Source organism: Acartia tonsa, chromosome 15 (genome assembly GCF_053477335.1).
Source record: "Acartia tonsa isolate MP-2025a chromosome 15, ASM5347733v1, whole genome shotgun sequence".
Taxonomy (NCBI): domain Eukaryota; kingdom Metazoa; phylum Arthropoda; class Copepoda; order Calanoida; family Acartiidae; genus Acartia; species Acartia tonsa.
In genome coordinates this window covers 10336685-10356448 of record NC_137274.1, presented here as the reverse complement: position 1 = coordinate 10356448, position 19764 = coordinate 10336685, and the positions used below count along the sequence as shown (strand labels likewise).

General features: G+C 37.4%; 1 protein-coding gene across 1 annotated transcript; it reads right to left on the bottom strand.

Annotated features, from left to right (window-relative positions):
- Positions 1-10151: 10151 nt before the first annotated feature.
- On the bottom strand, positions 10152-19648 carry LOC145306877 (uncharacterized). Its single transcript, XM_080149220.1, has 12 exons — positions 19505-19648; positions 16192-16264; positions 15348-15386; positions 14922-14978; positions 13773-14542; positions 13185-13382; positions 12744-12868; positions 12459-12528; positions 12178-12247; positions 11917-12061; positions 11614-11728; positions 10152-11478 (listed from the first exon to the last, which is right to left on the bottom strand). The coding sequence occupies exons 1-12, from the start codon at positions 19646-19648 to the stop codon at positions 10933-10935; spliced, it is 2352 nt and encodes a 783-aa protein (XP_080005346.1). The 3' UTR covers positions 10152-10932.
- Positions 19649-19764: the final 116 nt, after the last annotated feature.

The following is a 19764-nucleotide window of genomic DNA, read 5'->3' as shown; positions in this document are numbered from 1 at the left end:
CTAAATAACCGGTTCTAAGCCATACTAAAAATTTATGTATAGCATCGTATTACAGACAATTTTCCGCGATAATTAAAATAAAAATCTAAAATATTAATGCCAGTTTTGGTATAATTTATCTTAAAATTTTTTTTTAATTTCAATAAAGTCATCATTCATCTTGTTGAAATCATTTTCCATCTCTACTTTTAAAACCAAAGCTTTTCTATAGGTAGGGCTAGTCCGTCCGTAATGGATAGTTCTTCATTAATTTAAGCATATTAGAATTGTCCTATAAACTATAAAACTATAAATATCTATTCCAGTATGGCTTCACAACCGATTTATATCCACTGGATTAGAACTGTCTCTAAGCAATACTGAAAAATCATGTTTAGCTTCGTATTACAGTAAAATTTCCACAATTAATAAACTTAAAATCATATAATTAGAGTTAAATTTTTTAGCACGGGTCTTAGGCACCTCAGGGCCCACAAAACTGGTTTTATTTGTATATTTTTTTATTTCAAATAACTGCGGAAAGCTGTCTTTAATACGATGCGATAAATATCTTTTCCAGTATGGCTTTCAAACCGATTTATATCCGCTGGATTTGAACCAACTCTAAGCAATACTGAAAAATCATGTTTAGCTTCGTATTACAGTAAAATTTCCACAATTAATAAACTAAAAATCATAAAATTAGTGTTAATTTTTTAGCACGGGTCTTAGGCACCTCAGGGCCCACAAAACTGGTTTTATTTGTATATTTTTTCATTCTAAATGACTGCTGAAAGCTGTCTATAATACGATGCTATAAATATCTTTTCCAGTATAGCTTTCAAACCATTTTATATCCGCTGGATTAGAACCAGCTCTAAGCAATACTGAAAAATCATGTTTAGCTTCAGATTACAGTAAAATTTCCACAATTAATTAACTAAAAATCATTAAATTAGTTTTAATTTTTTAGCACAGGTCTTAGGCACCACAGGGCCCACAAAACTGGTTTTATTTGCATATTTTTTCATTCTAAATAACCGTGGAAAGCTGTCTATAATACGATGTGATAAATATCTATTCCAGTATGGCTTCAGACCATCCCTTTATTAATTTAAGCATGTTAGAATTCTCCTATAAATTTTATATCTAGGTTTACAATTCAAATATTATACTAATTTCATTCTAATGGTGGATAAAATCTTTTTATCATTTTTAGTCTTTTAAATTTGCTAGTATTTGTAGTTGCACCTAAGAAAAGAGCGAATAATGAGATTTTCCTTTTATTATTATTATCATAAACCGGTTATTAAACTTACAGCACAATTTGGAATTTTTCTAGTCTCAACCATTATTCCAACCCCTTTCTCCATTCTCCCCACACTGTTTTTCCCTAGGATAATAAATCTTTTTACGCAATGTAAACACATAACAATCCCCTAGCTAGGGGGACACTTTTTCTTTCTCTTTTTCTTACACTATGAGGTAACCCCTCCAAAAAAAAAAACGCCAAATAACACCTATCCTACCCCCTTCCCCCCCTCCCCCCTCTTTCTTTCCATTCGCGCTATTAAAGATTCCATCTCTCTTGAACCATAACACAACGGCGCATGTCTTGATATAGTCTTGGGAGGAAAGGGACATCTTATAACGCACCCATAGGCCACCCTTAACCCCGAACAGTCGGGCCCCTTGCCGCAAAGGTCGATGACAAATTAATGCCACGCTGTATCACGGGATGGGGGCGTGATTTAAATGTGTAGTATACTCCTTTGATTAAACTCAATTTACGGGTTTTTATATAATTGCAACGTAGTTATAAGACTTTTGGTAGCAATAAATTGAGACGTTGGGTATCCCTCTAACTGAACCGATTTTTGATTAGTCAATGGTCTAAATTTGTCTCGGCCAGGATATGATTAAAAGCCTAAATCGGCCAAGGAATAGCCGAGTACATTATTTTTAAACTTAAAAAATTAAAAATAAAGAGCTAAATGATTTATTGCGTCTTTCTCTTTTTATCGACAGACGCACTTGGATATATTATTTTCATAATTAATTATATGTATTTCCCATGTTAACGTCACCTTATGTGTAAATTTGGTGAGCTACATTATTGAGCAGCGTTGTTAAGTTAGGATGGAAGAATTTTGTAATGAAAGCAAAAGTGGGGTAGAGGATAAGGGATGGGGTAAAACGAGTTATCAAAAGACCAAAAAATCTTGCCAGTGGAACAAATTCAACCGCCGCAAATTAATCGGTTTGGGGGGGGGGGGGGGGGCATTCAAGTTTGTATTAGAGCTAGAGAGCTAAAATTTTTTGTGCATGTCCCCTGTTTGATAATGAATTACCGACCTCAAGTGAGTTAAAAACAATTTTCGCTTCCTTCACCCTTTAATTTAACAACCTTTGTTTTTAAGTCCTTTTTCACTAAAAAAATTTCAAACTACTAATTTTCTTATTTTTGAAGCTAGAAGAACAATTTTTTCACAGAAAATGTTTATCTTTATGTAAATTTAATATATGAAATATCAAAACATAAATTTCACCGGCCGCAGCTGTACTTTGCAGCTGCCAGCCGCCGCAGTCGGCGGGAAAACGGCGGCGGATCTTCATGAAATTTTAATACATTATGTAGACATGTAAGAAAAGCTTAAGTTTAAAATTTAAAGTCTCTAAGTCAAAAATTGCGGTCACAGGAGCCTTTTAAAGATTTCTGGAGACCTTGAGAATCAGGAACTGCAGGATCATACCTGGAACCTGAAATTGACTTGAACACCTGTATTTCATATAAGGATGTACTACTAGAGGATAATTTAGTATTTTAGTAAGATAAAGTGCTTTGATTAAGTCAATTTTGTTTTGCTCTTTACCTGGATCCCACTGCCAGGTTTGCTGGCATCCTGTGCCCGCCAGGATGGAGATATTCAAAAAATTCCAACTCTCAGTTATGTGTTATACCCATACTTAAAAAGTCACGCAGTTTGGGCTCTTTATCTTTCACACACAGAAAATGAGATAGAAAAAACCGGATGGGGGGCGTTCATCGCCCCCCCCCCCCCCCGACCATTAAGGGTTAACTCAACTTAACTCTCATCAACACTTCTCTTTCAACACGTCTCTCAACAGCCTCTTTTACTGACCACCCCACCCCCCCCCCCCTTACTTTTCTCTTTTTTCATTGCCAATGTTACATTCCCCCTACTCCCCTCCAGCCTATATGATATTGACAAATTGAAAACCACATGTTTACTTAGCTTTAAAACCCCACGAATGTTACGATTCTTAATAAATTTCTTTAAAAACTTCTTTTTGCCTAGAAAAAGGGAGAATAGGGAATACTGGGACACGGACTTACATTCTTTAACAATACAATAAAATATCTATTATCTATCATTATTATCACTACTTAAAATTATTATTATTATTAACACTAGCGGCTACGCCCCTAGAAGTTCTAGGGGCACTGCACTAGTAGGAGAAGGAAAAGTCGACCTCATCCTATTTTAAATTTGAGTTTCCAAAGAGTTATAAAAATTATTTTTGGGGGGAGAGGGGGGTTAAGCGAGATCCTTCGGGACAGACAAAAAACGCTAACTACTTTATATAATAGGATTATTATTGTCATTGTTGCGTTTAATATCGCTCCTACGTGGACACATGGTCACCCAGTATAAAGTAGCTCAAACACCGCATTATATTACAAATCTCCGTATTTATTTATCGATACAAACTAGCAGTCAAAGATAATAGTCAAAATTGATCCTAGATTCTAAATTATAAATTACTACTAAATTATTACTAAAGTTAAGAAAATTTAATTAATTTCAATCCAACAAATCTAAACTAGCTATATAAGAAGTATTATCCATGCATGGCAATAAAAAGGGAATTCAACACATTGATTAATTAATTAACACATGTTACTTTGTCTTTATACTAGCGGCTACGCCCCTAGAGGCCTCTAGTGGCACTATAAATGTTTTTGTTTGTTAAAGTCTCTTCGACAATTCTTTAGTACGATACCTCTTTATTTTACGTTGAAGTCTCCCGTATTTAAAAAAAATTGATTTTTTTGTCATTTCTCTTGGGAGGGTGGTGGTACCCTCCCCCAAAATAGTTATAAACCTTCCAGGGAACCATGAGAATCTACCCTGTTCAGAAGAACCCGATCGGTTCAGCGGTTAGCGAGATCCTTCGGTACACACAGACACACAAACATAATTACTTTAGTATAAGGATAACCAAATTATCGCTTGTTGGATTTAAACAAATATGTATTTGATACAAATTTTTTAATTTAAATTCAAACTTCCAAAATTCTGTTGTGTAGACATATAAGGTTAAATTAAGAGAAGCCTGCAATAAAAACACCGGGGTATATTCCCGTTCGTAACATCGCACCTTAAGACAGAAACCAGAAAAACAGACAGACAGATAGACAAACAGTAATACAGACAGACAAGCAGACAAACAAACAGACAGACAAAAAACTGGATATAATATGATGCTAGACATAATACAGTGTGTTTTTTATGAGAACTTTTTTGAAAGCAATTTTACCCCACTTATAGTTATCAGAATTTAATGATTAATGGCTTATTTTCTTCGTTTCTTAATGCAATTAATAGAACAACAATTTTTTGATATAACTACTGTAAGAGGCTTTTTTTATCCACATAATGATATGTAAAAAAACAAATTGAGACTTTAAAATCGACGTTACACAATGAAGGAGGCTTCCCTGAAAAATTTTCATAAAAGACAAAATGTGCGTGATAAAATGTACAAACAAAATATGAATAAGTTTTGACAAAATTATAAGTAAAGAGGACTATCCACGAACAAGAGCAAGTGATTCTAAGCATCTTCCAGCATTGACCCATAGTATTTTTTTAGTAAATATACTAAGTTTATGTTTAATATTTGCTTTATCTACAAAAAAGTTAGGTTTCACCATGGTTTTATATGAAAAAAACTTTGAAATGTTAAGCATTGTTTGGTGCAATATCATCGGAGGTTTTGATGAGTTCAAACTGTTGTTTAAAAGCTTAGACACAAAAGTATATTATTGTGATTAAAAAGGGTTGGTAACTTGTAAACAGTTTAATTAATGTACTTTTGCAATTTACAACATTTGATGCTTTTCTGCAGTGTTATTTTTTTTTTCTTCGTTGAACTCAACAAAGCATTTGATGATATTGCTTTAAAAATTGATTTACATTTTAAAGTTATTTTCATATAAAACCATTGTGAAACCTAACTTTTTAGTCGTTAAAGCAAATATTAAACATAAACCTAGTATATTCACTAAAAAAATACTATGGGTCAATGCTGGAAGATGCTTAGAATCACTTGCTCTGGTTCGTGGATAGTCCTCTTTGTTGCAAAACTTCTCAAATACAGAATACTGTTTAAGAACATACTTAGAATTTTAGGTCTTGATTATAGAGATGATTCGCTTATAAATAACATTGTACTTTGTTTTCCCAGGAATCAGTATTTCAAAAATCAGATAAATCGGGTAATTATATCATATAAAAACTTGTTGTTAAAAAAGTTAAAAATCAACATGTTTAAAATGGACGTTCTTGCATTCTGGTAATGAGTATAGAGTTGGAATCACAGGAATCAGCATGCAAAGTTTGAAATTGATAGGACAATTCTAACATGCCTAAGTTAACGAAAAAAGCTATCAGTTATGGACGGACCAACCCTAATTGTGGAAAAGCTTTGCTTTTAACAAGAAACACAACATCCATAAGTTATAACAAGAACAGAAATTAAAGATTATTCAACTAAATATAAAGATTTTTTGATAATGGTTTTAGATATTTTGCCTATTGGCCATGTAAATCTAGTGTGATAGACGTAAGCTGCAGACACGACGGACGGACGATCTTTGGTTTTAATTGTAGAGAAGCTTCGCTCCTAAACCCAACAACAACAGAGATTTGTATTCACATGTTTAGTGGTACAATATTGTGGTATTGTGTGGCGTTGCCACGAAAATGACTATACCCCAATGTTTTACTAATACTAATCTTATTATCTACAAAATTTGGTTAGGTTAAATGTGATATTATTAGATTCCTTCCCTTTTTATATTTTTGGGAGAGACATCAAATCAGGAATAAACTGTTTTTTTTCTTGTATTCATTCGAAACCAATTAATATTCGATGGATTATAATAGGTTCTCATCCAAACGAAAATACATATAATTGACATATTCAGGCAGCGTATATCTACTGCCATACAGCAGGGTAACATTGTGGACAGAGTAAAAACAGCCGCTAGAGGTCCGGGAGTAAAATTCACAATTTACAATTAAAGAGCATAATAAAGCTTCCCTGAAAAATTTACACATAAGACAAAATGTTTGCAAATGAATACAGAAGAGAAAGTTATATATACTTTTTTTTATATAACTACTGTAAGAGGCTTTTTTTATCCACATAATGATGTGTAAAAAAATAAATTGCGACTTTAAATTCAACGTTACACAATGAAGGAGGCTTCCCAGAAAAATTTTCACAAAAAACAAAATGTGCGTGATAATATGTACAAAAAAAAAGTTATTTATGGTTGAACTTGCAAAAAGAACTCTAAGAACCCTAAATGTACCAAAAGATAAATGATCCTACCTGTATGATCAGTTGGGTTTGGTTTGGTAAGATTTGGTTATAATAATTATATAATTATCTGAAAAAATTTTAAATTTTTTGTTGGGGGGGGGGGGGGTATTCCCCCACCTGCCTATCTTATTTAAGATTAAAAAAAAAATTGGGGGTGGGGAAATTTATTGGTAGGGGTGATTTGGGAGGGTGGTGGAACCTTCCCCTAAAATAGTTACAAACCTTCCCTGTTAAGGAGAACCTGATTGTTTCAGCAGTTAGCAAGATACTTTGGTACACACAAAAAATGGACACACAACCAGACAGACAAACACAAATCTTGTTACCTTATTTTATGGATATACTATATGTTATAATATTCATTCATGTACTCTTATTTCATTATCACTTTAAAAAAATTCTCATATTCAATAATACATAAGATATCACATAAACAAGGATGACATCATCCATAAAAGCGAAGCTCTGAAATGGTAGGACAAACGGGCATTACCACCAGTATAATGTCAAAACTGAATAATCAGAATGCGAATGTATAAGAGTCAAAGCAAAATTGTAAGTAAATTTGTTGAAAAACTGCTTGATACAGGATAATGATTATGGACATACTTACATTTTTAGGACTTGATTATAGAGTTGCTTCGCTTATGATATTGTACTTTGTTGTCCCAGGAATCAGTATACCAAAAATCAGACCAATCGGATAATTAGGTCACATACAAATTTGTTGTTAAAAATGGTAAAAAAAACAACATGTTTAAAATGGACGTACGGACATTCTGTTAATGATTATAGAGTTGCTACGCTTTCTAACTCGTACCTAACTATTACGGGAATCACCATGCAAAATTTGAAATCGATAGGACAATTCTAATATGCCTAAATTAACGAAAAAAGCTCCTAACTACTAAAGGAATAACCATGCAAAATTTGAAATCAATAGGACAATTTTAACATGTCTAAATTAACGAAAAAAGCTATCTGTGACGGACGGACGTACGGACTGACCGACCCTAATTATAGAAAAGCTTCGCTTTTAAAAATAACACATGGCTGATGTACAACCTCTCCCAAAGGCTGTTTCTTTCATACTGAACTGATTCTCTCTGTCTCTCTCTCTCCCTCTCTCTCTCTGTGTCGCTTAAGATTTACGTAAATGATGAAATGATGAAAAAAATGGAAAATATTCTTGGACTCCAACTCACTTTGAAAAAATTACAATAAGGGGGGTCTAATTTTTTTCCACAACCTGAACAAGCATGGCCAGCTGGTGTCAGGGACGCGCCGGTCAGGCCGATCGGCCGGCCGGTTCGGCCGCAATCGGCCGTTGAAACATAGTCACTTTTTTGCGTTTTTTCGTCGACTTTTACCCAGGCGACTTTGGCCGTTCGTCACGGCCAGGGTAGTGATGGGAAAAAAATTCTGCAAAATAGTATTGATGCACAATGGCCCAGGGAATCCAGGGATATGTGTCCCAAGCCTGTAAGACAAACGGTCTGGCCACAATTGCCGAATTATAAACCGGCAAAATTGTCGATTTTTTACGTTTTTCTCGACCTTTGACGGCCGCTGTCGGCCAATCGGCCGGTCGGATCGCCGCCAGCCGCACACACGCTGAACCGCCTGTGGATGGGCTACAAAAAAGTGGTAATACATGTGGCTGAGCCACAAACACACAGGGCTCTACGATCGAAAAACACGTCAAAAATTGGTATTTTTTTCGTTGTTCTAACTTTGCCACCAATTTAAGGCCGGAAGGAGGCCGGCAATCGTCGGCGACGACTTTAGATGGTAGTTAGAGCCGGCAATTGTGGTTCTGTAGATACCTTTAGATTTCTCCTAGCCCCTCTGGGAGGCCCTCAGGGGCCAATACGCCAGGGCATATAAAAAGCGATCGTATTTTTGTCGGCTTTTTACCCAGGCGTCTTTAGACGTTCGTCACGGCCAGGGAAGTGATGGGAAAAAAATTCTGCGTAATAGTATTGATGCACAATGACCCAGGGTATCCAGGGATATGTGTTCCAAGCCTGTCAGACAAACGGTCTGGCCACACCAGCCAAATTATAAACCGGCAAAATCGTCGATTTTTTTTATTATTTGCACAACATCTGACTCTAAAAGAATTGTCTTTTTTTCGTTGTTCAAACTTTGCCGCCATTTTAAGACCGGAAGGAGGCCGACAATCGTCGGCGACGACTTTAGACGGTGGTTAGAGCCGGCCATTGTGGTTCTATAGAAACCTTTATATTTCTCCTAGCCCCTCTTTGAGGCCCTTAGGGGCCAATACGCCAGGGCATGTAAAAATAATCGTATTTTTGTCGGCTTCTTACCAAAGCAACTTTGGCCGTTCGTCACGGCCAGGGTAATTGGGGGAAAATATTGTGCAAAATAACAATGAAGGGCAATGGCCCAGAGAATCCAGGGATATGTGTCCCAAGCTGTTCGGCTGCACGGTTTGGCCACACCATCCCGCCAATCAACTGCCAAAACGGCAATTTTTGACGATTTTCGCCAAACGGCCGACAGCCTCTGGCCGCACATTTACTGAACCGGCTTAGGATGGATAACAAAAAAGTTGGAGTCACAGGAGCCTTTTAAAGATTTCTGGAGACCTGGAAGATCAAGACCTGCAGGATCATACCTGGAACCTGTATTTCACATGAGGATGTACTAGAGGATATTTTAATATTTTGGTAAGATAAAATGCTTTAAGTCAAAAAATATTTTTGCTCTTTGCCTGGATGACCCTGCCAGGTTTGCTGGCATCCTGTGCCCGCCAGGATGCAGAAGTTAAAAAAAATCCCAACTCTCAGTTATGTGTCATACCCATACTTATAAAGTCACGCAGTTTGGGCTCTTTATCTTTAACACACAGAAAAAACCGGAGAGGGGGGGGGGAGGATTTCAACACCCTCCTCCTCCAGACAGTTAGGGGTTAATGAACCAGACAGACAAAATTCAATAAAAAAGTTGCTAAGCCAACAAATGAGAAAACATTAAACTTTGGGGACTAGTGAAATGTCCACGCCCTCAATGAATATTTACAAAATATTTTAAAAATTTCAGTCCTCTAATTTATAAAACAAATAAACCAGATTTCTGTACTATATATACATTATAAATCTTATTGTTTTAAATGACCAGAGGCAAACCCATGAGAAGCAAAGCAAGCCTAAATAAATTGTTTCATTCCTGAGCATACCCCCCCTAAAATTTTTCCCAATTACTGAAAGTCTTATACTTTCAGATAACACAAAATGACAGAATCTTAAAGCTCAGGATTGGAACAGTTTTTTTTCTTCACATCTTTTTCCTACACTTTTGTATCTATTTAAGAACACAATGAGTAGATAGTTGTGAAGCTACCTTACAAGGGCTTTAAGACAGTCGGATGAATTATCTGATTATTGAGGTGAGACATTATCAGGAAATATTTATCCCTGACAATTTCCCCCCATAACATTACAGAAACTGACAGACCGACGGACAGCACAAGTTATAGAGAAGCTTTGGTCCAGAAGAAAAACTATTCCACATATTTTTCAAATGATTTATTGTTAAATGCACAAAATATTTATAAAGCTAGCGCTGTTCCAAAAAGGTTTTCAGAAAATTTCATTATAAAAAGAGAATAGTTACATATTATACAGTTTTACTTAGCTTATCCATTTTATAATGTTATTTTCGGTAATTTCTTCTATAGATATCATTACAAAATACATTAAAAAAAGAACATAAAAATCAATTTAGTTTTTTTTTATAGGTATGTATGACCTTTTCCATTAAATTATTCTTAGAAATAATCTAATTCTAACTTTATTTCACATGGTTGTTTGAATATTGAAATATGCAGAAAAACTGGTTTCTTTACTTTACATATTGTTTACAAACTGCTAATGAACTACACTGTACTGTACAACATTGAATGGATGTACTCAATTATATCAGAGCTACAAGAATAGGCCAAGAAAAGAAATCTTTCATAAATATTGAAGCAAGGATTTTATGGGATAAGACAGTTCAATGTCCCCTCCCTCCCTCCCCCCGATTCTAAAATATCTTTAGTTGACCAATTCCATTATTTTCTAGTTTATAAATATGAATAAGACATGATAAGTATTATTACATAAATATACAATTATGGTAAAAAAAACTAGGATTAACGACCCCCCCCTCCCTAGCCCCCCTCAGCCATATGTGAGATTGGGGGGTTACATTGTATTTTCCTTTATCTATGATCTTAATATTTCATAATAGGATTAGTTTCTTCTGGTTGTAACCCTTTAACTTTGTGAGCAGAAACAGAAAAACTTTTATTCACTGGGAATTCATTTGTATTGGGGTTGTTGTGTCTGTGTCTGTGGCGGTGGTTTCACCACTTTGTTCACCATGTTTAATTTCACTAGTAATATCCTCACTGCTGCTGCTGCTGCCAGCTGTTTGGCTGTCTGTCTCGGCTGCAGCTGCTTTATTATTAACTTGTACAGTGGCTGTTTTATCATCTTTTAGTTCAGCAGTTAGATCATCATCAATAGCAGCTACAGCTACTACTACTGGCTGCTGCTTAGCATCATCAACATCTTCTAAGGTGGCGGCATCTTCATTTGCAGCTGTCTCCGCTGGTAGCTGGGTAGCTGCTGCTTGTGTAATAATAACACTGGCAGCAGAAACAATATCAGCATCTGTAGCTGTTTCTACGTCATCATTGTTGTTGTGCTGTGTATTATCAGTGCCATCAACACCGGCTGTAGCTGTAGCCAGTTCATGGGTAGCAGCAGCTGAAAGTACTAGAGTAGCAGCAGCTGATGATTCCATAGTATCATCATGGTCTTGACTGCTTCCAGCAGTCTCAACAACAAATTCCTGAGAAAAAAAAGTTTTTAATCTCTCCATATAAAAGTCAACAACAAATTCCTGAGAAAAAAAAGTTTTTAATCTCTCCATATAAAAGTCACAGGATGTTAATGTTGAAAATGTAAAATAAAATGAAAAGTTTACCTGAAAATGCGCAGCAGCAGCCACAGTGTCCAACTGCGGCGGCTGCTGGGTGGTGATGTCTGTTTGATCAAATATAGTCAAGGACATGGCGTCCATGAGAGCATCGGGTTTGTGTTCTGCTGTAGTTGAAAGTTAGATAAGACAATAATATAGGTATTACTGGGTTGCACACTAGAAAAAAAGAGATAGAGAGAGATATATAGTAGTGAGAGTAAGACATAGAGAGAGATATAGTAGAGAGAGTAAGAGATAGAGAGAGGGAGAGAGAAACGAAATTGTGTTGATGATTTAGAATCCAACTTTCCTAGCTGTGGTGGTGCACCACAAGGTTCTGTGCTGGGTCCTGTGGTAACTACTGTTACTGGAGATACTACAATATCATCATCATCATCATCTGGGGCTAGGGTAATTTCTTCATCAACAGTGGTTGCAGCCACACCATATAATCCTAAAACAAAACAATGCTAGTTAAACCACTGGACCGATATGGTCCTCTTTAACAATGAAACTTCTTGTAGTTCCAAGTAAGGTTTATTATACATTATTTTGTTTAAGCACACGTACCTTGATTATATCCATGTTGATGGTTGCCTGTAAAACTGTCCAGTCCTAACTGACCTCTAACATCCAGGCCCTAATAAAAAAAAAAAACACAATGACATTGGAACAAAAAACCACCAGACAACCAAACCAAACAGCCCTAGCTAACTATGCATAGTAATGAGTTGTGTCTATTTAAATACAAAATCATTCTTCCTAAAACTAAAATTTAAATTGAAGGGTCAGCTTACCCCCCCCCCTCAAGTGCCCCCCATTGATGCTTCTATGGGCGCAACCGCTAGTACCTGATAAACCTGGCTTTTCAAGGATTCATTCACAGCAGTTGAGTTGGTTTTGTCAAGACCAGCAAATTTTCTACAATAAATAAGAATAATAAAATATCCAGGTATCTTAAGGGATAAGAACAATGGATGATGGATTAACATACATAGATTATACTTATTTGTCTGGCCCATCAATATGTATGAAAAGTTCTTAAAAGTAATAACATGGTTAAAAAAACTTTGGGTACCAGTGTAATTTAACAGTCCCATGAACCCTCCATCCCTGGGATTAAAGATGCTACCAACCTGAAATGTTTTGGCAACATATCAAAACTGCGCACTGAGAAGTTTTTCCCATTAAACACCAGGGCTGCCGACGGCTTGGCGGGGCTGGTGAGAGGCGGCGGCGGCTGTGCAGCTAGCCCATACATCTGAACATATACATAGATATAAGAAAAAGTAACATGTCTGTCTGTCTGTGCGTTTGTACCTGTATGAACCCTCATGTGTCCTGTCAAAGTAATATTATTAGAGAATACCTTTCTACATTGATCACATGAGAATGGCCTCCCACAGGTTTGAACCCTTTTGTGTGTATTCTAACCTAGTGTTTAATACAACCCGATCTAACCCAACAAACCAAAGATAAACCAGCACCCCAACATTTTTATTTAATCTTAAAAATAATGGAGGGGTATTTAATGCTCAACAAGTGACTATGAGGTATATTACCCTTGTATAACACACCTGATAAACTGCGGCGGCTGTGTAGGGATCCCGGGCGGCCGCAGCTCCCATCAGACCCAACAGTTGTTGTTGCTGCTGCTGCTGCTTTTGCTCAAGTCCGTACAGCTGGTCAGCTGCTGTGGCGGCAGCTGATGGAGGATACCCACCATACAAACGTTGTTGTTGGCCATATTGTTGTTGTCCTAACACAGGCTTCACCTTAACATAATTTCATGGATATGATCAGTAACAAGATTTCTATCTGTGTCTGTCTGTCTGTATAGCAATATATTGCTAGCCACTGGACCGATATGGTTCTCCTTTATAGTAAAACTTCTCACAGATCCAGGGAAGGACTATTTATTGAAAAGTGTTAATTTCACAGCTGCTATTTCAGACTGTTGAGTGTTGTTATTTTTGTTTCAGAGACCCCCCCCCCCCCCCTTACTAATTAGCATGAACTTACTTGGTCTGTCAGTCTGTCAGTCATGCTACTAAAGACTTGTATATCTTTTTTTTAAATAAATTTTCATGATTATTGAACATTTGCTCCACTATAAGACATTGTTTGTCTGTTTGTCCATCCATTATTTTTATTTTAATATTTACCTGTGAACTATAATATTGTTCCAACATCTTTTTCTTGTGAGAGGTTTCAACAGCGGCGGTTGCAGCAGCAGCGGCGGCAGTGGCGGTTGATTTGATAACAGACTGCTGCTGTGGCGGGGGCTGGGCACTTGTGGGCACAATATCCTCCTCCTCCCCCTCGCTGTCCAGACATACCTCTTCTGTGGATATTAGTTTGGGTCGTTTGGCCGGCGGTTGGGCTTCGAACCCATAATCAACTGCGGAGTCATAGTCACCCTCTTGTTCATCTTCAGAGTTATAGTCCTCCTCCTCCTCCTCCTCCATGTCATAATCTTCTTCTTCTTCTTGCAATTCCTCAGTGACATCATCACTCATTTTAGCTGATGTGTCATTGTTTCCAGGAGCAATGTTGGCAGAACCATCCATTATAATCTCTCCATCATCATCAAGCATGTCATCATTGTTGCCTTTAGCAGATTGTAAAGTCCCAGAGATTTCCTTGGAGCTGTCAGCAGCGTCATGATCCAGAGCTGATTCCCCGCCTGCATTAGAGTTGTCCATAATTATGTCTTCATCTGACTTATCTGCAATATTATGCTCTCCTGTGGTCATGATGCCATCTTCCTTTGGAGTGTCACAAGGCTTATCTGTGGTCTTGTCATGCTCAGTGGCTTGTGGATCCTTGGAGTCAGGATTGTCTTGCTGATCCTTGGACCCAGCATTGTCCTGCAGATCCTTGGACGTTTCTAAATCCTCCATTGGAAGAGTATCATCTTGGCTGTCATAATCACCTACGATAGGGAAAATCAGTACCCAGTACAGATTCTTGCGGTGCACCACAGATAGGAAAGTTCTATATCTAACTGTTAACTGTCATAATCATCCTATTATGTATAATCTATTATATAAGCATGTCTCTGTCTGTAAGTCTGTAGATTAAGATCTTGCCAATAAAGTTTTTCTTAATTTTATCAACTAATTAATAGCCTCCCAAGAGAATTCACCCTAGAAAAAAATGAACCTCAAAAAAAAAATAATTTTTACTTTCTGTTTTTAAACTAAAAGAGAAAATAAAAAAGGTTGAATACCCCCCCTCCCCCCCCCCCACACACACCACAAAATGAGAGGCGACAAGGAGTTAAGCTGCTAGTTTGATAATATAATGCTGACCTTCTGTGCTAACTTCTAGAACAGACTTAGCCTCCAATACTTCTTTAGGTTCAGATTCTGAAACAATAGGAATTTGTAAGGGGATAACATCCATAAGGCGAAGCTCTGACAAATGAATATTAACACTTGTAGAGTAATAATAAGCAAATTTGACACAACCTAAATTCAGGATACTATTTAAGGACATACTTACATTTTTAGGATTTGATTATAGAGATGCTTTATGCAAAACATTGTACATAGTTGTTATAGGAATTAGTATTCGAAAAATCACAAAAAGTATAGAGTTGCTACATTGCATTCTAACTACTTCAGGAATCAGCTTGCCAAGTTTGAAATCAAAAGGACAAATCTAACATACCAAAATTAAGTAAGTACAGACCCTAATTATAGAAAAGTTTGGATATTTAAAAAACTAGTGTTTACCTTGATTTTGGGAAATAGACTCAACAACTTTATCACCGCCTTAAATTTAGATAAAAAATATAATTATAAAATATGATATACAAGTGGCTACGCCCCTAGAAACCTCTAGGGGTACTTAATGAAAGGGAAAGAGCGGTGGATACAGTCGACCCAACACTTTTTTAGTTTCTAAAAGAGGTAACAAACCCGCAGAATAGATTAAACCATACCTGGACCTTTATTGAGAATCATATCGGTCAAGAGGTTAGCAAGATCTTATGCTACAGACATGCACATTTGTAGTTCCCATCCCCAAATTTTAATAAATTTAATGAAATTTAAAGGACTTCCCCTTCCCCACCCTTGAGTGCTCCAAGAAGCCTCTGCGAGTTTTTGTGTAGCAAAGATCTGCTGGACCAATATGGATCTGCTTTATAGTCAAGTTTCTTTTAGGTTCAGAGGAGGTTTATAACTACTTTGAAGGGAGGATACCTCCACCATACCAAGAGAAATGTACTTCCCAATTTTTTTACTTATTCTAACAAATAAAATATAAAGTGGATGGGTCGACTCTCCCCCCCAAAAGGGACATAAAAGGTACACCAGACAGACTTCAGGGAGGGAGGGGACATTGAGCTGTTTATTTTACTAGAACCAAAAGATAACGTTTTCTTATTCGTTGGCTTAACAACCTTGGGTAGGTACTAATATTGAATTCTTATTGTTTGGTTCATTTAGCTGAGTGCCCAAACGTTTCAACCACTATTTTAATATACAGAAGGGTCAATTTCATGTATCATCATTGTGGATTTACATCAATTTATCGGCCATTGTCTTATCCCTTTAGATCCATGGATAGACTTACTTGAATCCTCTTTCTTCTGCTCCTGGTCGTTTTCATCTTCCTCTAGAGTTCCATCAACCTGGAGGACTCTCACCTAAAGTAATAAGCAATATATTAACAATAACACTGGTTTTATTACTTGTAGAAAATTCTTTGTTAGACATATCATTTTTAAGTATGGCTCATAAACTGTTTTAAAATCCAGCAAATATCTGGTGGATTAGAACCGGTTCTCACCCATAATGAAAATTTTGTCTAGCATCGTGTTTTATCCAGTTTTCTATGAATATAAAAATGTAAAATCATAAGAATAAAACCTTGGGTCTAAAAAAATGGTTTTAATCTTATAATTTTACAGATTTATTCATTCATTCATTTAGCCCACTTCTCTACTCATCCATTATCGTCATGGTCTAGGGTTGCCAGGTTCAAAAATCTGGCTGCTTCCATTGGTCTGGTCCACAGGTCTCGTACTGTAAGATCTGTCCTATTGTTGGGACATTCAAAGAGGTGTTGTGTTGTGTGTCCGGCGTTCAAACAGAGGGGGCAGGTGTCTTGTATTGTTGGATTCAGGCGGGACTTGAAACTATGCAGGTAATTGCTATATCCAGAGCGGAGCTGGGCCAAGGTTGCTCTGGTTTGTCTAGGAAGCTGTTTCTCGGCGGCATTTATAGGGGGAGGAACAGCATTTAGAACTTTATTGGGTAACATGTCACTTATAGCTTGAGAGACAGATTGAGTGTGAATTTGTTTTAGTTTCTGTTTGTACTCGTCCTCAGGGAGATCAGGTCTGGACATTTGCCTGATAACAGCTCCAAATCTGGAGGACAGGGTCTGTTTCATCTGTCGAGGGGGGGGTGGCTTTGACAGGTCAGTTTTGTTGGGATGTTGGGCCTTCTGAGTGGCGAGCAGAAACTGTTTACTGAGCATTTCACAGTGTGGTTTTACCTTCATGATTTTGGTCTCGGTGTGTAGATGATCAATGTCAGACATTTTGTGGCATCCTGTGGCCGCTCTGAGAGCGCCGTTTTGCGCTGTCTGAAGACCTTTCAAGGACGTTTCACTCAGTGAAGGTGTCCATATGTGGCAGCAGTAATTTAGTTGTGACTGACCAATGGCTTTATATGTATTGACAACTACTTCTTTTTCTTTGCCCCAATCGGATCCAGTGAGAGCTTTTAAGATGTTGGTTTTGGACTGGACTTTTGTTTTGAGGTCTGTAGCGTGTTGTTTGAAAGAAAGAAGGTTGTCAAATGTTATGCCAAGAATCTTAGGTTTCTGGACAGTAGGAACAATTCCACCATCAATTTTAACAGCTAACTCTGTTTTACATTCATTAGAAGAGGTAGTGAAGAGGGTAGCAGATGATTTAGATGGCGAAATTTCCAGGTTTCTGTTCTTAAACCAAATGTTTAGTGTTTCCAGATATTCATTGATTTCTTCAACAACAGGTTCTATCTTAGGTCCCGAATTTAAGATATTTGAATCGTCGGCATAGGTTTCCAGTCTGATGTTACCTGGGGGAGCAGGCATGGAGGACATGTAGAGGTTAAAGAGTATTGGGGACAGGACACCCCCTTGGGGGACTCCTTGTTTAACCTTTCTGTATTTAGAGGTGGAGTTTCTAAATACTACATAGGTCTGTCTTCCACGCAAGTATGCGCACAGGAATCTCTTAATATGTTCATTAAGATTAAGCTGCTTAATGTCTTGTAGAAGGATGGTGTGGTCCACAGTATCAAAGGCACGTGACAGGTCAATTGCTACACTGACTGTTCTGTGGACTGGTTTATTCCTGTTTAATCCATTGTTGATGTGGTCAAGAATGCGTTGGAGGGCTGTACCTGTCGATCTTCCCTTACGAAAGCCATGCTGGTGGTCTGCTAGCTGGATGGCCTCTGTCACAGCTGGAAGTAAAAGGGCTTCCAGAATCTTGATGGCCGGAGACAGGAGGGATACAGGGCGGTAACTGGTTCCTTTGTCAGCAGGTTTACCTGGCTTAAGTAGAGGGATAATTTTACCGGTCTTCCAGATGTTCGGAATGATCGATAATTCCAAGCACTTGTTGAAAATGTTGGTCAAGAATTCGATGGCATTTGGACCAATATGTTTCAGCATAATCGGCGACAGGCCATCAGGGTCCAAGGCTTTTGAGTTCTTGGACTTTTTGATGGCTGCCAGTGTCTGCGCGGGGGTGAAAACTACAGGTGGATCCTTTGATTTACACTTCAATTTACGAAGTGTGCTTCGCAGAATCTTTGCTGGTTTTTTGTCAGAGTGTGGGGTGTATTGCTTGTTAAAGTTGTTGGCAATTGTCTTAGCATCTGTGGTGACTTTGTTATCAAAACTAATACCTTGATTGTCAGGTTGGGCAGGGTTATTATTCAGGCTCTTGATGGTTTTCCAGAGCTTTTGGGAGCCTGCTTGGCAGCTGGCAATGTGTTCAATCCATTTCTTGCGGCGATGCTCTTTAATCTTTTTGGTGATGTTGTAATTAAGATCAGGGATTCTGGGATCAGCCGGATTATCTTTCTTGATGTTATCTCTTTCATCCATTAGGTTAGCAGCTTCGGTGGGGAGGGCATTGAAGACTTTTGGGATTCTGCCAGCTGGGATGAACTTTTTGGCAGCTTTTTGGAGGGTGTGACGAAAGAAAATTTCAGCTTTGAGGACACTTTTAATTTTTCTTGACTTTTTAATTTTGTCTTCAACATATTTTTCAAAATTAGGCCAGTTAGCTTTTGAAAAATTAATGAAAGTTTGATTTTTTGAGTTAAGTTTTTGGAGTTGTTGAAAGTGTTGGTGTTGATTGTTTGCAGCATGGTCCAGTCCAGGTTTTAAGCTTTTTCCGTTCTTTGGATGATTTTAAGTTGGAACATTTGACGTGGAGCCACTGCAGACAATTGGTACATTGAACAGATGTTGGTGAAAGAACTTTTGAACAAATAATGCAGTGCCAGATTTTAGGGCCTGGATTTTGTTCAATGCCAGCTCTTATCAGAAGAAGCCGAATAAGACAGGCTGGTGTTGTCTTATTCTTTGTCAAGCATATTAAAAACTCTGTTTAGCTGAGGGATGTTCCTCTTTGTCTGTGATGTTAAAAAAAACCAAATGGAAGCATGATGGTGGTTGACGATGTTGGTAAGGTAGGTGGGAGATTGTAAGTGTTTGCTCTTGGCTTCTTCTGCTGCTGCTGGTGGTGTTGCTGCTGCTGTAGAAGGTGGTTCCGCGGCGTAGACACGGCAAACATAGGAACCTTTACAGATTTATGTCCGCAGATTCAGAAACATGTTTATTTTAAGATGGGATAAATAACTATTAATTAAAATGTTACCTTATTAATATCTGCTAGAACACAGATACTGGAAGCTGGGGGCGAAGGTGCAGACAACAGTGAACTTGACTTTCTATTTGGGAATAAAGAGTTTGATGTATCATTCTTTGACTTACAGACAGATACAGAAAGACATTCAGACATACAGATACTTGTCTATTCAAATTTCGAGGTTTTTTTTCTATAAATTAGTGATGACAATCCATCGAATTTTTGGGCCGGATTCGGATTCCGGATTCTTAAAGAATCCGTCAAAAAAG